Here is a 17,667-nt window from a genome sequence, read left to right as displayed (position 1 = left end):
AAAAAAAAAAAATCAATATGCCTAAAGCGCTTGAGCTCAGTGAAAGACGTAATACAACTATTTTTAAAAAATATTATTGGAATTCGTATACCTCTTTTTTATAAATATAATCACTAATTTTTTGAATCACGAATCTCAACACAATTTCAAGTGAATTTGTGGTATTTTACAAATTTTGTAAAATTAAGTTTTGTTAAAAAATCTCAAATATTAATCATAAAGTATTAGTACAAGTAATATATGCTTTCAATGTTGAAAACTTATAGTATTGTTATATATTATGTATGTGTCACACATTCTAAGAAAACAAATTGGCCCAGTATGACTGACCACATGCAAGTCGTTAACCTGAAAAATTACTCGTTTTAGCCATTAATTTAACCTTCATGATGTTCACAACATGCTTCGAATAATCAATGCGGTTTTTGTATATTATATATGTATTGTGCTTCTAGAAGTTGAATATGAAACTCGCGCCTTTGTTATTTAGGGAATTTTAAATGCAGTCTGAATATCGCCAACTGGTTGCCTGTCAAAAAATAAATGAAAACAATAGTCTTCGCATGCAGGTAAAAGCAATAAATAGCATTTTGTCTTTGTATGCATATGTACAATGAATATGTTCAATGAATATCAAAACTAATAAAATTTTCAATAGTCTAATACAAAACTCCAGTAGTCAATATTTATGCAGATATATGTGCATTGGTAATTTCATGTAATAAGCACTATTCAATACAATAAAACAACTAATATGCACCTTGCACTAACCGCAAATGTACCAGTGTTTTATTTTATTTGTTTAAAAGTGGTAGTTGTAATGCAAATAGCAATGGCAAGAAGCAGCAGATACAACAAGATTAATAGCGACTGATAGTTATGGCATTTTCCGAGTAGCAGCACATTGCTTATTAAAAATTCCATCAATTAATGTGGAATTTTTTATCACTCACGCAAATTAGATACCTACAATTTTACTAATTAAATAAAAAATATTGCTACCTTCGCAGTCAACGGGATATATACCGTAGGCTTTTCGGAAAAAAAACGATAAGCCCCTGATTGTAAGGTGAGAAGGAGAAGCTAGTCCTAACGCTGAAGTATTGCAGGCACTTATTGTCTCTTGATAAGCCTCGACCACTATTTAAGTAAAGGTTTTTTCATACATACATATGTATTTGAATCACATTTGTAAATATATCGATCATATCAATAAAAATGCTGTTCAGAATATATACGTACATACATACATAATTCATATCCCAAATAGTACAAAGTCACGGTCATCCCCGCATTAATCGCATTTAAATATTCCACCCGAATATCATTAGCTTTGCGTAATAAATAATCTACCAAAAAGGAGTTACGTAGTATATTTGATAACTTATTCATTTGTTAGCTTTTAAGCAACAACAATGTGGATTCGAACTGCTAAGCAAGAAATATTTTGTTAGTAAACAAAGCGTTGAATATGCAAACATGTACATATCGTCAACTGAAATGCAAAAAGACGTAACAAACACCATCGTTGAAATGCAAAAAGTCATAACTAATAAAAAATTCAAAATTCACTTTTTGATTCATATGATGGATTTCATCGAATTACAACTCCCCAAATCATTTCATGGATAAAATTAAAATATTAGTCACGAGTTTTTGCATTTCAGGTGACGATAGATATGTACCTGCGTTCGTATGGAATAGTAGCTTATGTCGGGAAGCTGGCTTTAGTATAATGCGGCATTCCATTTATGCTTTAAACGACAAGGAATTTTTTGATGATACTTAATAAGAATATTGACTTGCTTGGATCGGAACTATTTCTTGTACGTTTATTTGCTAAAAGTTCTTTAACGGCTCGGCGCCAGTGAGTCATTCGCAATCGTATGCTGCGAATGCTGCATTATACTAAAGCCAGCCTTTCGACATAAGCTACTATTCCATACAAGCACAGATATGTAATACATGTAATATAATAATATGCATATTATGTATGCAGAAAAGCACAAACAAGCGCACAGAGGAAATAAAAATTAAGTGCGATGCATGCACATTAGGCTGCATCACCAGAAAAAGTTGCGGTTTTTCCGCCGGGATTACAAAATTAATTATATTCTAAGGCGTCCACCAAAATATTTCGGAAACGTATTAAGATTTAAGTGAGCTGGACCGATTTGAAAATACCTCCAAAAATGGAGTTTTATATGAATAAAAAGAGTTTCTTAAAGAACTTTTTGAAAAAAGTCCACTCAGATGACAAAACAAATTAAGCTTAAAAAATCTGCATAAAAATATTTAAAAATATTTTCAACGGAATCGTAAGAATGACATTTTTGATGCTGTTTTTTTTTACTTTTTTTCAAAGATTGATTTACGAAAAACTTGAAAAACTGCTCCGAAACTATTCTGATTTAGACTTATTTTTACTCAAAAAAGTCGTTCGTGTCCCAATTTTTTTTCAAATACCAACACATCTTAATTCAACTTTGAATGACGTTTGTTCATCCTACCATTCTCTTTCATCCTTTGAATGAGTTTATTAGCAAAGAAATAAGAAGGATGAGAAAATACCTTTCCAATGACACCTCTTAGGTCTAAATCGGAAGAGTTTCGGTTCAGTTATTCAAGGTTTTCTTATACCAATCCTTGAAAAAAGTTAAAAACAGCATCAAAAATCTCATCATTACGATTCCGTGCAATTTTATTTTTTTTTAATTTTTTTAAAATATTTTTATGCAAATTTTTTAAGCTTTAACCGTTTTGTCATTTGAGGGGATTTAAAAAAAAAAATCCGTAAGAAACTATTTTTATTCATAAAAAAAACTCCATTTTTAGAGGTATTTTCAAATCGGTCCAGCTCACGTAAATCTTAATATTTGTCCGAAATATTTTGGTGGACGTCTTAAAATATAATAGATTTTATAATTCTAATGGAAAAATAGTACCGATTTTTTTTATGGGGAGTGAGGCAGTCTAATGCACATACTATATACATACGAGTTTATCGTTTGCCTAGCATTGTAGCTTCGCTGCTATAATTATTCGATATGTCCTTAGATAATATAAATATGTATGTGTGTATGTACTTGTTTCCACAGTTTTGTAATATTGTCTTTCGATTTTTAGCAAAATTTTGCACAAACTGACTTCATTACCTTCAGCGATAAACGTACCGTTAGGGCATGGCGGAATTATTGCGCCATGCCGTTAACTTATTTGTTTTCCATGAAGGGGAACTCACACACACAACAACACACACTTTAGGTGTTATTTATAGCATCATCACCACTTTACAATTTAACCGCCTATTATTAGTTTCTAAAAATAAAAACACACATATTTGCAATAGTCATAGCTTAGTGTTATTTTTCCATATTTTATTTCACCATAGTTATTTAAAGTAAACAAAGAAAAAAAGCCTGTCACGCCAGGCATTCGCGTAGTATTCTTACATAGCATTCCATATATATGTATGTATGTTGGTTGGATTGATGCTTGTTGAACCAATTTAAGGACACTTAAAAACAATTTATTATCTACATACGGGTAAATGTATTATGTATGTTTGTATGTATGTATAGTATATGCAATAAATATAAAGCAGCAAAATTGGGTAATAACTGCTAAATGAAGGGGTGTTGATAGTGATGGTAAAGTCAAATTGAGTGGTGTTTAGAGCTTTAAATACATCTGTATGAAATACTTAAATATTTATGCATTAATTATGCATGCACATACATATGTATATCAGTTTGTATAACAAAATAAATTAGAATACGTATTTAAATGTTTGGCAACAATTTCTGTGGGTGGATTACATGTGTACATACATATGTACTTATGTACTTGACTTGTATGTATAATACATAAATACACATCCATATTTAGATTAATTAATGTATGTAAATGCGCCAGGCAAGGTGCCACATACGAGTACCTACATACATATGTATGTAAGTATATATTTTTTAACGCTTACTGCTGTATATTATCAGGTCTTTAATAGGTGTACAAATTTGGATAATTTTTAATTTTTAGCATGCAATTTTTGTTTGTTTTTAACCACTTTTCACTTTATTCCAACCTCGGCCTAATGTGTAGGATGTTCACCTGACAAACAATGCCATTTCTCATGAAAATGATCCGGTAATTTTATGCAATCCAGCCACTGTTGCAAACGTTCACCCTTGCTATTGTAACCAATTACCAAACTGCCCAAAAAGTCATTACTTTTGCCAATGTCCTTATCCCAAACGGTAATAAATAGAGTTTGCTTATTCAAATCATGTGGACTCGATTCGAAAAAGAACTCTTCACGATATATTGGATTGAGTGTGCGCCATTTAACACCGGTTTTGTATTTTTTGTTTTTATGTGAATCAGGTTTTAGTTGTCTAAAAAGAAAGAGGAAGAAAAAACTTCTTAGTTATTCATAACAGAGATTAACTGCAATTAGCGTAGTGTGAATTTAATGTGCACACTTCAAAATAGAGACTAGTGTAGAAAATGTGAAAATTAATTCATTAGCATATTTAGTGGAATTTTTGAAGATATAAGCTTTAAAATTAGCGCCCTGTGACACATTTTGCCCGATGGCAGAAATAATTAAAAATAAGGTGCTAAAATTGATCTTTTAGAAGGTACACATATAGTATATGTATGTATGACAGAAAATAAAACTGTATTAATTGACACCAAATAAAGATCTATAAAGAACCATCTATGGTTTTATTTTCAAGTGGTCAAAATAGCACAGTTCTCTTAAAACAAAGCACTCTAGTTGAAATTCAGGAAATTAAACGAACTCGTTAAAACGACTTCCGCCAAATGGCGCATTAAACATACCTCAAACTGACAAGCGTAATTTCTTCAAATAATCAAACAGTAGTGCTGCTTATTTTGCAAACAGCTTGTGTTAAAGTGTAATAAAGCATTGCTTAAACGTTAAATGAATAAGTAAATAGTTAAAAGCTACATCAAGTGAAACAAAAAAGTGAATAGTACAGACGAATTTAGGCAACTGAAAAAATTTCTCAACAACTCAGCCGCCATTTCGTTACGGCTCTTACTCACAGCTTTACAAACGGATCCGAGCTGCCATTGCTGTCCATTGGTATCAAATTGATGCACTGCTTCACATTTACCACCAATGCCCGCCGCTTGGTATTATAACATAGTGATATAAGAATTTTACCATGTGGCCATTCCTGTGACATTTCAGCCTCATTACTATATTGATCTTCACCGCCCAGCGGCACTGAAATTCGATACTGATTGGTGGTGTGCACCTGCAGAGACAAAAAATAATAACACAAAAAGTTGTTATTCTTATGCTCCTAGTAATTTATTCATTCTCAGCTCACCGCCGCCAGCGCAATTTTAGCGCCTCCCAAGTAGTCATGTCCAAACTTGTCATCATCGAAGATCGCTACATATAATGACGAGCTAACCAGCTCCTCCGGCTCGACACCAACAAATTGTAGTGTCTCATTAAATTCCGGATTGCGCGTTTTATGCACCGTTTTGGTGCGCAACCAACGCGTGTATTTAGTGGTGCCATCGGGCGTTACAATATTCAACTTACAATACGGATCAGTCAATCCAGCCACATCCATGGCGGGCAAGTCGCGCGCTCTTACCATTGTGCAGTCCAGGCTGTGTAAGTTCTCGCGATAGCTAGCCGCTACCTCTAGCCAACCAAGCAACTCCCGACAGTGCAAATTCACTTGATTATGACTATGCACTTGACTGCTTGTGGCTGCTGAGTTGCCCGACGAGCTCTCGCCGCTGATGGACCATGACGAAGAGACTGAGCTGCGACGCGTATAATTACAGTTGCTCTCACGTCTGTTATTCACCGAAGTGACAGTCGAAGCAGTTGATATGGTATCATATTCTGGCTGACTATATTCTGATCTGCCTGCCTGAGGGCGGTTGGTGAAGAAGGAGTTGGAAAGTTTCCGCTCACCACTGTCAATAAAGCTGCGTATAGATCCGAAGGTGCGTAGGCGAAAGCTGTCATCGCGCTGCATGCGCGTCGCCGACGGTGAGACATCAGTATTGGCAGCATTTCTATTGGTTACGCCGGCTATTGTTGATGACGCTGCCGCGCGCACTGTGCCTGTGGCGCCATCAACAACGTCAGAGCCGCCACTACGGATGGCCACATCATTCCCTATGCCATCAACTTCCTCTTCCGAACTACTACTATCGTCTACATGTATTGTCAGCTTCTTTACGCGCACTTTACGCGTGGGTGTACTGTTACAACTTTGTGCACCACGCGGTGGCAGCAGCACATCAGACATGGCGGCGCCACTAGCTGACTGATGTGTGGGCGTTGAATTAGTACTGCTGGGCGCATCATAATTGGGAAGCCCTTTAAAGAACCACGCGCCCGATTTCTTCCACATTTCACGCGTTTCAGAACAGATGCGACACAACCATATTTCGCGCGTACGATCAGTGGTGTGATAGCGTATATTAATGTCGACGCTACACTTGGCACAGACTGACTTCTTGCAATCTTCGCAAATTATGCGTGTAGAACGCAACAGTCCAAAAGTGTCGCCGCAAAGGCGACAACAATTTGGACCGCGCTCGACGGCGCGCTCTTTGATTTTCTCCACACGTTCGACAAGCCGGCCGACGCGTTGACGCTCAGCAATCTCGATCTCCTCATTGCGACGTATAACCGAAATAATGGCGGCCTGTTCGTCAGGTCGTAGAGGTTCATTAGTTTTCGAACTGCTCCAGCCGGCGCGTAATCTGTGAAAGGATGAAAATATTAAAGGTAAGTTTAATGCAATTAAAAAAAATCAGCTTTTTATGAAGCATGTAAAGTAGGTATTAAATAATAATAATTTTGTTCAGGGTACTTCAGGATGCGTAAGTTTTACAGGATGTACAGGAAAAATTGTTTTCGCTATTAATAAACCTTATGGAAGGTGACATACGGGAACAGCTTCCTGTAAAAACCGGAAAATCGTAGAAGTACTTCGAACAGACTTTATTTGTATGCAGAGCTACCAAAATAAAATCCGGGCCCGGTACTAAATACGTTCGGGGCACCAGCTCAACCCACCCCAAAAAATTTTTTGATTAATTTAGCAACCTAGCAAAACAGTATTTTAATCTTCGAACTTAATTTCCAAAAAATCCACTCCCTGAAAACTCCGGACCTTGGCAAAAACATGGCAGGTTAAAATTTTCGGTGCAGTTGTAGAACCGCGAGTCGAAGTTTTGACGTTTTCTCTTTTCATCTCTTTTTTGTACTCTTTCTCTACCTAAAAATGAAAGTTCCATTTGCTCGGCGCTAGCGCCGCATTATTGTGGAATGCTTCATGCAAATTGTTTGGCTTGATGATTTTTGACAGTTCTTTGGCGCTTGACGCTTCAATTTAAGAATGACAGTTAGTCATTAGCGACGCGACACTATAGACCTACTATCAAGAAAGCACAAAAAAGGAACGCCATACCGTAGAAGACTTGCCGGGACAGTGGAGAAGATGAACGGCTGGAATGATTCCAAGTATGAAGGGCTGGGCCAACAAAACGTTATACACCACTTAGCTTTTATTCGACCACGAGTACTTCACGAAATACCCTTACAAAGTAGACAAAATAGAGTATCCAGGATACATCTTCTTATGCGTTGACTGTTGCTAATAAATAAGCATCTATTTAGAAGAAATGCTACGGAGAGAAATGCGGGTGCTGGAAAAAGATGCAAAGAAGGAATTTCTATAATGGGAAATATGGAACACTATGATGAAGTATGGCGAAAGGTATAAAAAGGAGGAAGACGCACAGGGTTTTGACTATGTGGAGGCAGGTGGAAATAATAGTTAACGTGCACCGATTTCTATAAAACTTAAAATATTGTTAGCAATATAATATTATCAAATATGTATGATGGAAACATTAGATTTCATGAGATGAAATTTAGTTTGAGTACTCTCCTCTATTTGAAAACTCTAAACATAAAATATAAATAAGATTGGGTCACTATGACGTCTACAACTCGCAAAATATTTAAATCTGTTGAACTTTTTATTAATTTTTATTTCCTGCTTTCCACTCTCAGAAAAAGAAAGGCTATACTAAAGCATTACACATGTAGGTGTAATTTTGTGAGTGATTTTTCCGTTGTTCGAAAAATTCTTTTCGCAAAAAGAAGTTGAAAGTCGAAAATTACGTATATTTGCAAAGTCGCATGAAAATATCTATGACGTGAAATTTTGTATTTATGGCTTTTAATTTTCCCACTCTAAGCCCAACAGCCACCATGACATTTTTCCAACTGCTTCCATATAACCGAAACACTGCGCGACGTTTCGAAAACAGGTTGTGGGAGGTGTTTTAGTTCACGGCCAAACCACCGCTGTAGCAACAGCTTTGGTGATAAATCATCATTTTAAACACTCACACCCGAAAAAAATTTTCTTTTACCTTAACAGTCCAAAGACACTTTACAACATCCAGTTTAAATTGATTTCAACACACACCCTCACCCAACCTACATGCTTTGTCATTTCTTGGAAACTGTTGTCTGCGCAAACAATGCTGCAGAAGTACTAAGGTTGCCAAAAGTGGCACAGACTACTTGATACTGTCAGAAATAGGAGCAATAAATCTTTTCTACGTCTTTCAAGTTGTATACGCAAAATTTGGTAGCGTGAAGCTGCTGCAATGCATACAAATAATCAAATTTTCACTGTCATGGTATATTATTTGTTCATTCAATCTAACTCAACAAACTACCGTTAAAAAATTTCTAAATCCTACACTCATACATACATATTATCAAATTTCAATTGTCAACCCAAGCGAGTTGCCACGGCCATGACCATCATACATGCCACTTGTCACACCATGCGTAGATACTATTGTGTTTACTCGCATGGTTGCGTATACGTCTAGTGGCGCACATACATACATAAATTCTATAAATTCACTTTAAAGGTTATACGAGTGAGTGACACACAAAATACTGAACCGAAAGAACAAACCAACTTCACAAGTTGCTAGCCAATTGCTTTGCTTATTTGCACACATATGTATGTACATGTATGTATGCATGCAGCTATGTATGTGTCAAGTTCACGGCTACTAGCAAGTGATAGTTAAAATTAATTAAAATTACATACATACATACATGCATACTTTTCTAACAGAATAGACCACATAGAATAGTATGCATACTAGTTAAAGGCAAAGGAACTCCCAAAAGTGTTAATGTACTCTATCGTAAAAAATTCATTGTGCATGGTTATCAATTTTTCCCTCACCGTTGTCATTGAAAATGCGCTACATTTTTAGTTATTTGGTTTTCTTTATTAAAGGAGCCCTTAACCTCCTACTATATTTAACCTCATTGTTATACATTTATTAAACAAGCCTCATGCGTCACGTCAATTACATGACTCAACTAAACCGCAGCTGAGTGATACTAAAAAAAAATTTAAGAAGCAAAATTCTTTAGCAATTTTTTTGTATCTGTTTGCTTTTTGTTTATTTATGCTGTTGTTTGTTATTTTCTCTTTGCTTGTTTATCGCATGAACACGAGATTCTAATACCTACCCGTAAAATCTAAGTGAAAACACGAGTATCTTAGAGTCAGGGCACACTATTTTATTAGAGGACGATGAGGTGAAAGCAGCTCAGTATTTTCTATTAGATTGCCCAGCTTTTGCGAGGCTAACATTTCGGCTCGCTCTTTCTGACTAGATCTGAGGAGCTTTCAGGTAATGAAATTGACCGTATTCATAGTTTCGTAACGGCGTGCAGCGTTTCGCCGACTAAATTATTGGTCCCTGTTCAGTTTTCGTGGTATCACAAAGGACAAGCTCTTATGGCGATTTATTTTCTACTGAAAAATTTTTGCCTTCTCAATGCCCAAGGGGAACATTTTTTTGTAGAAAAGAAAATGCCATTGATTGCCACCATTATATCCTAACTTTACCTAACCAGGGCACGCTATACACCTTTTTTATAGGTGGCTGTGTAGATTAGTCAGCTACGGATTGGTGGTGAGTGCTCGACTCGTGGTCCAACGATTTCTCTCAAAATATTTGTTATTCAATAAGCAATTTTGCTTTTAAATTTCACTTTCGTTTTTTAACCGACTTCAAGAAAAGGAGGAGGTTATCAATTCGTCGGAATATATACGTATAAACATATATATTTTTTATGTATGTTACCGCATAACTTTGGACCACGTTAACCGAATTCTATAATTCTTTTTTTAAAGAAAAAATGCAACCTCAGAGGGGTTACCATACTAGTTTGGTTTCGATCCGATCATTGGATCATGAAGAAATTAACGGTACTCTTAAATTTATATATGAGAGTTGAAGTCGGTTTTGTTTTTTGCTTAAAAATTACTTGTTAACATAGTAGGTTTTTCTTTTATTTTGCTTTAGTTTTCTTGTCTTAATTTTTGGGTAATTTTTTTAATTTTTTAAATTAAAGTGTTGTTTTTTTGTAACTTATTACATTAAGGTGTTTTGACATCGGATTTTTAAGGTAACTCTTTTTGTGAATTACATATGTAAGGTACTCGTATGCTGGTGTTAAATTTAAGTTTTTTTTTTAATTTAAGTCTTTACATTATTTAAGTCAAGTATGTTTTAATTTTTTAAGTATTTTCTTTTGAATTAAAAATTTTTTTGGTAAATGTTTTCTTCCTTGCAGATTTAAGTTTTTTAAGTGATTTTGTTGGGTAAACTTTTTTGGTTAAGTTTAGTTAGCTTAAGTTTCTTAATAATACTTTTGGTGTTTTTTAAGTTTTGTCCTTTATTTTATTTATTGTTAATTTTTTTTTTGACTTTGAAACCCCAGAAGTTAAGCTATTTTGGCCATAACATACATTTTGAAGCTCAGTTTATTAAATACGTTTTTCGAGCTTCGAAATTGAAACGGTTTTACATGAAGTTTTTTTTTCTAAGTTTTAAGTTCTGTTAAATTTCGTCAGTTTGCTTATTTTTCGCGGAAGCTTAAGTTTTAAGGCAGTAAGATTAAGTTTTTAAATACATTTTGTGATTATTTTTTTAAGGTCTCTGTTTTATTTTGTTCTATGTTTTCAATTTACTGCGTTTTTTTTAGTTTTTTTTTAAGATAAGTTTTCAGTTTCTTAAGGAAAGTTTTCTTTAAGTTTCAAGTGAGGTCAAATGATTCAGTTTTAAGTTTATTTTAGGTTTTATTTTTTTATTGATTTCTTTTTATTTAGCTATTTATGGCCTAACAGCAATTGATATTTAAAGATTTATTGGACTTGAGTTCGTTTTTCATTTGAAAATGTTTGTGGAATAAAAAGAATAATTTACAAGGTTAGAAGATATATCCGCTAGTTCAAAGATCACTCATAAAACGGTCTAAAGCTCAATAAAATTTTTAAATATGTTTTCAGTTAAGTTTTTTCTTAGTACAAAGTTTTCCTTTTAGTGAAGCACTTTTGGTTTCTCTAACATGGTTTGACGACTTAACTATCGACCGCTCAAAAGTCTGCAGTGTGTGCTGGCCATTAGAGTCATTACAAACACCAGCCAAAGGCAAAACGAAAAGTCATGTGGTACATATATATGTACATGCATACCTACACACATCCATACATATCTACTTACAAACATTTATATGTTGGTGTGTATTACATGAGTTCAAAAACTTATTTATTTACATACTTGTACTTATGTACATACATGTGTGTGCACTCTTAAAAGGTAAGCACTTATTTGCGTGTGCACCCTCTGAGGTTAATGGCATACGTTTGCTCTATACGGCAGCATTCTGTCTGCCGGTTTGTCGTACCTCCGTACATACAGACATATGTCCGTCATATGAATAACAGCCTTAAGGCCGACTTACTAACTAACGACCGAGGTGGTTATTGTGTCTGTGCTTGTTTTATTGCCTTTATACTGGCTTTTTGTTTGTTAGTAGGCATTTGAATGTTAGATACATATGTATATATGTATATATTTTAGGGTGGTCCTTAAAAACCCAATTGAAGGATTTTTTCAGTTTCAGCCCCGCAATCGGTAATACCGCAGTCACAGATATCACATAAATTTTGGTTCCGATTGGAGACGGTTAAGGCGTGTCGCACAGGGGGCAAAGTACAGATTCCTCTATAGAGACTCAAAAAATTAAAATTAATTTTTTTCATCTAATAATTTAATCGCTTCTACCATAGTCGAAGATATAACATATAAATTTTGGGCCCGATTGGGGCCAGATGCTTCTATGGACTCAAACAATTAAAAATATTTTTTTTTCATTTAATAGCCAAAATCGATACTTCTAAAGTCGAGGATAACACATATACATTTTGGTCCCGATTGGAGTCAGTTATGAGGCTTCGGAAATCTGATGTAAAAATTTGCTATCTATATTTAAGGACCATCCTAATGTACATGCATAGTATTCGTGAAGATGAGCACGAGTGCAAACACGTTTTCAACATTTTTGTTTTTTGATTCCTTTTTTTCATTTGTGTGTTTTGTATTTACTACCGCAGGCAAAATGTGATTGCCGACGTGTCGTTTACTTTGTAATGTCACTTTCGTTGTTGTTTTTGTTGTCGCTTCTTACTCAATCAAATATGTTGGTGAGTGGCAGTGCTTTACATCTTTTGTCAACACAAAAACAAATAAATCAGCTTTTCAAAGAAGCAAAAAAAAATAGACTTGGTAGATGAAAGATAAAGAAGACGAATAAGGTAGCTAGAAGGTACAAATAGCGGGTGTGTAACTAGTATATGCACTCGCGGCTGATTGGCTGAATCTTAACCGAGATTCTCAATAAAATAGTAGTGTATCCAGCCCATTGCTCAATCAATTTACAACTCTTATGCTTGTTTGTGCTGAGAAACCCACTGCAAACCGCCAGCAAATTCAAAAAATTTTAAAACTCATTCCAGCCGCCTTCGTAGAGTCGAATTTGCAAAACAGTCGTCAAATTTCTTGAGCTTGCTTTTTATTGGGTATTGTGTGGTTTTTAATAATTTATGCTTACAAAACGTATTAAATATTCTCAATGAGACAAAACTACGTTGCGGGTGGCAAAATTTAGTTTTGAATTGTTTTAGACAAAAAGTTACACTGTAGGGACGCTAAAATGACACAAAAAACGCTGAGACACGTAAACTTAATTTTAAGTTTGCATTGCGAATGAAAAAAATTCAAATTTTAATATGTTGCTCATACGCCATGTGCGATTATGTACGAGAACGGCCATGTGCGATATGGCGTATGAGTAACCTTATTTCCTGTTTCTATTGCATACTAAAAATTATTACCCATTTTCATTTGACCATTCAAAAGAGGTTTAAATATTTATCCATCGATTTTCATCGCTCCAAAGATATAGATCATATATCGTCCGCCTCATGCCAGAATCAAGAATGTGTTTTTGAGTTAATGGGTTGACTTGATTAACATTTGGATGCTCTATTTATGTTATACCAAAGCCCAGAATTTCATGCGTACACGGAAACCACATATGTACATATGTATGTATTTAACAATGTCAATTACATGAATGTAGAGCTTAACTCTACAAAAAAAAAAAATTCAAACTTGATTTCCCAAAACATTTTAATTTTTACACATTCATGTTTCTGGCATAAGGGGGCTATATGTAATACTTCCATATTGCTAGTGAAATATGATCGGAATGTGTTTNATATGTTGCTCATACGCCATGTGCGATTATGTACGAGAACGGCCATGTGCGATATGGCGTATGAGTAACCTTATTTCCTGTTTCTATTGCATACTAAAAATTATTACCCATTTTCATTTGACCATTCAAAAGAGGTTTAAATATTTATCCATCGATTTTCATCGCTCCAAAGATATAGATCATATATCGTCCGCCTCATGCCAGAATCAAGAATGTGTTTTTGAGTTAATGGGTTGACTTGATTAACATTTGGATGCTCTATTTATGTTATACCAAAGCCCAGAATTTCATGCGTACACGGAAACCACATATGTACATATGTATGTATTTAACAATGTCAATTACATGAATGTAGAGCTTAACTCTACAAAAAAAAAAAATTCAAACTTGATTTCCCAAAACATTTTAATTTTTACACATTCATGTTTCTGGCATAAGGGGGCTATATGTAATACTTCCATATTGCTAGTGAAATATGATCGGAATGTGTTTTCAATTCGAAATCAAAGAAAGACAGCCTATGGAAATTTTTGTGATTGTAGAAGTATACATGTATATTTGTAAACTATTACATAGAATGAAGTGCCTATCATATCAGGGGCGATTCAAAGAATTAAACAAACAAATAAAAATTTTACGGTCTCATACTTGCTTCAAGCCGCATGCATAGCGAGCCCTAACCGCGAAAATAATAGACGATTCATTTTTTTAACTGAAAATTTGGAAAATAGGAGATACTACTTTTTTAAACATTTTCTTAAAATTGAAATTTTGCGACCTTAAAGCTATTAGTTTTGGAGAAAATTTTCATGTCGAACTGTGCTATATCAAATTAAAAGAAATTTTTTCTAATCCGCAAAAGTCCTAAAATGCTGGGCCGATTTTAATAATTTTTATTTTAAGCGAATATACATACAGTGACCCAAATACATATAAACTGGGATGCGATAGTTTAGCAAGTTTTGGCTATTTTTCTTTATTTAATTTTTTGTTATTTATGGCCTTAATAATAATAATAATAGATAAAAGATTGACTCTTACACATATGTATGTTAGTGTTTGGTCGAGCTTCTCATCCGATTTGTGACGACCGCCTTCATGTTGTCACACAAAGGGGACTCTGAACTGCGATTGTATTTTTATGAGAAGCTGAAGCTCCATGGCGGAAATACACACCGTGGTTTGCCATTGCCTGCCGAGGGGCGACCGCTGTTAAGAAAACAATTTTTTTCTATATTTTTTGCGATGTTGCTTTGACCAGGGCTTGCACCCAAGCCCTACGGAGTGGTAACGCTTACTGCTAACCACTACATCACAGCGGTTATAATAGAGGTACATATTTAAATTTTTTAAATACCTAGAAAAAATTTCTCAAATTCGTAAATCTTTTGCCAATAAAGCCATATTATTATAAAGGACGATTTACATTAGCCATTTATATCTTTAACATAAGTACTCAATTTATACATATTTGGCACTTAAAAACAGTAAATCTTTAAAACCCGCGAAAATCCAAACCGTTTGCTGAACTCTGAAATGCAGCCGATTTTTTAACATTTAAAAATCGTAAATAGTCCTTTACACTGTAACGCGCATATCTTCAACATAACGTAACCTAAGACCAATAAAATACTCTAGGCCCAAATCGACATAACTAGTGCCAAATGGAGAAGAATAAAATATGAAGTCAAGGCTCCATTTGAAGCGCATACATTTTTTAACCTCAGTCCAAAATTTCCCACGCCCATTTATAGAAGATTCTTCGATCTAAAAAAAAAATGCGGAACAAATGTTGTTAACGAAGGGATATTCTGCCGAAATACACAATAAAATGTTGTTAACCTTAGTACTAAAACTGACACGCCCATTTATAGAAGTATGTCGCGTTAAAGAAAAATCGTCCCTAAAGAACTTTTTACCATATGGGTATTCTACCGGAATCCACAATAAAATGTAAATTTTTGCAAAAACAAGATTTTTGGCACGTTGCATCAATCAATTCTTAAATAAAATATATTAACAAATATTTGTTTAAACCATTTCAAAACAAAAAAAACATTAAGAAAAAACACTGAAATCCAATTATTTTCATATGATACCGATTTATTTATTTTCAGTCATCCCAAAGCATGCATTTTCTACACGCTTTCATCTACTCTTTCTCTCTCTTAACGTCTCGTTAGCAGCATTCATTTCGTTCTATACTTTCCAGCTAAATACATTCATTTACTCACTGAAACCACTTGCTCCTCATCAAAAAAATACAGTAAATGAGATTTTATACTCAACGCTTGTATATCTACAATCCACAGGCATAAACACCCGCGTTTATTGTGTACACTTCAGCTTAAACCTATTTTGTATTAACACCTTTTAGCACTTTATTTAAATTTCGTGCTAATGTCGGCTTACTTTAGTTTCTGCCTATAAAAACAACTTGAGGGTAAAGTAAATAAAGAAATAAATATAAAAGTTTAGAAATCACTTTTATCTGGTTGGTTAGTAATTTGCTACTTGCAAAGTTTATTTAGTGGTTTCCGGATTTTTTTGCACTCGGCTGTTATCCCGCTTTAATGGGAAAGCACACTTTTTACAGCTTTATATATGCATATGTGCATATATATATACATAATACATGTAACCTTTCTTTTTTGCTTGTTTTTGTTTTTTTAGTTACCGTTTTGTTTTGCATGGCTATTCAACCACACCGATTTTGCTTTGATATTTGCTTAGCAACATCATGATTTGTTAAGCGCTTTCATTTTCACTTGGGTGGGTCATCGAGTATTCGGTCTGAGCGAAGTAAAATATAAATACATATACATACATACATATATATGTACATGTGAATCATTGGTAAATATTCAAACAATAATTTCAGTAATGGAGTTGTTTGCCATATTAAACGAAATATGTCAAAACAATAGAAAGTATATGTACGTATTTTAGGAAAGTTTTAAAGAAGATGTAAGTTTGTCTTAAAGCAATGAGATATCGCACAAAAATCGTGAAGTCAAAGATTCCATCAAAGTTCACCCTACCAAAAAGCGCGAATCATCGGGTGAGCCCCCTTCAGAATCGTTGATAGATGGCGCTTTTGTGCTTTCTTCTTCCTTTCGGAGCCCTCAGCTTAATATTTTTCAAATTCTGCCTACATATTATGACCAACAATTTCAAAACCTTACCCTCGTACAGTTTTCCAACAATCAACTTTTTTGTCCTACCGACTGTAAACGACCAGAGCTTTTTTGAAACGCAAGTGTAAAAATGTGTTTTGGCAGACAAGCCACGCAATCAACGGAGCCTTCTGGGCATCCGCTGTTTACATACATATGTATGTTTGTATGTACATTAGATCGTATCACGATGTATGTTACAAAAAAATTTCAATTTGTTTTAAGCGATTTTGAACACTCACTAGCAAAGTATTTCAGAGAAGTAAAAACTGCTTAACCTTCTATACCTTTTTGTTTAATGTCCGATTTCTATGAATGAGTCAAGAAAGCCTAGAGATGTATACATATACATATGTATATAGCTATTATCATATCACATAAACCTTGCACGTGTATTTTTAAGCTTCCTTACTATTGATTAACGGGTGTCGTTATCAGAAAAAAAATATATCTTTTTAGTTTGATGTGATAGGATATTTTTTCCTGCGTGAAGTATGTATGTAGACTTTTTTGTCGTTTTACAATATATAGAGGTTGGACATCAAATAAAGAAGTTGTATAAAAACGCCGATTTAGCTAATTTTACAGGATGTCGAAAAAATTGTACTTTCCCGTCCTAGTGAGTATTCATAATCGCATGAAATAAATTGGACTTTTTTGTGATACGATCTAGTGTTCAGTGACTCAAACAAGTGACCACGTATTGATTTTTTTTAAATATTCATAATATTTTTCGAATTAAATTTTTGGTTGTTATTTTTCTATAAAAATACCGTCCAAGTTTTAACCAAAATTATAACCAAAACA

General features: G+C 34.3%; 1 protein-coding gene across 1 annotated transcript; it reads right to left on the bottom strand.

Moving 5' to 3' along the window:
* Positions 1-3,900: 3,900 nt before the first annotated feature.
* Positions 3,901-6,762, bottom strand: Rph (Rabphilin). The gene is made up of 3 exons (XM_017630379.1): positions 5,364-6,762; positions 5,074-5,288; positions 3,901-4,394 (listed from the first exon to the last, which is right to left on the bottom strand). Exons 1-3 carry the CDS (start codon positions 6,411-6,413, stop codon positions 4,091-4,093), a joined length of 1,569 nt encoding a protein of 522 aa, XP_017485868.1. The 5' UTR covers positions 6,414-6,762; the 3' UTR covers positions 3,901-4,090.
* Between the last annotated feature and the right edge of the window lie 10,905 nt (positions 6,763-17,667).

The sequence above is a fragment of the Rhagoletis zephyria genome, unplaced genomic scaffold, assembly GCF_001687245.7.
Source record: "Rhagoletis zephyria isolate East Lansing unplaced genomic scaffold, Rhagoletis_zephyria_1.1 Rzeph_scaffold_07679, whole genome shotgun sequence".
In the NCBI taxonomy this organism is placed as follows: domain Eukaryota; kingdom Metazoa; phylum Arthropoda; class Insecta; order Diptera; family Tephritidae; genus Rhagoletis; species Rhagoletis zephyria.
Note: the sequence above shows the minus strand (reverse complement) of the source record. Positions and strands in the feature narration are given on the sequence as shown.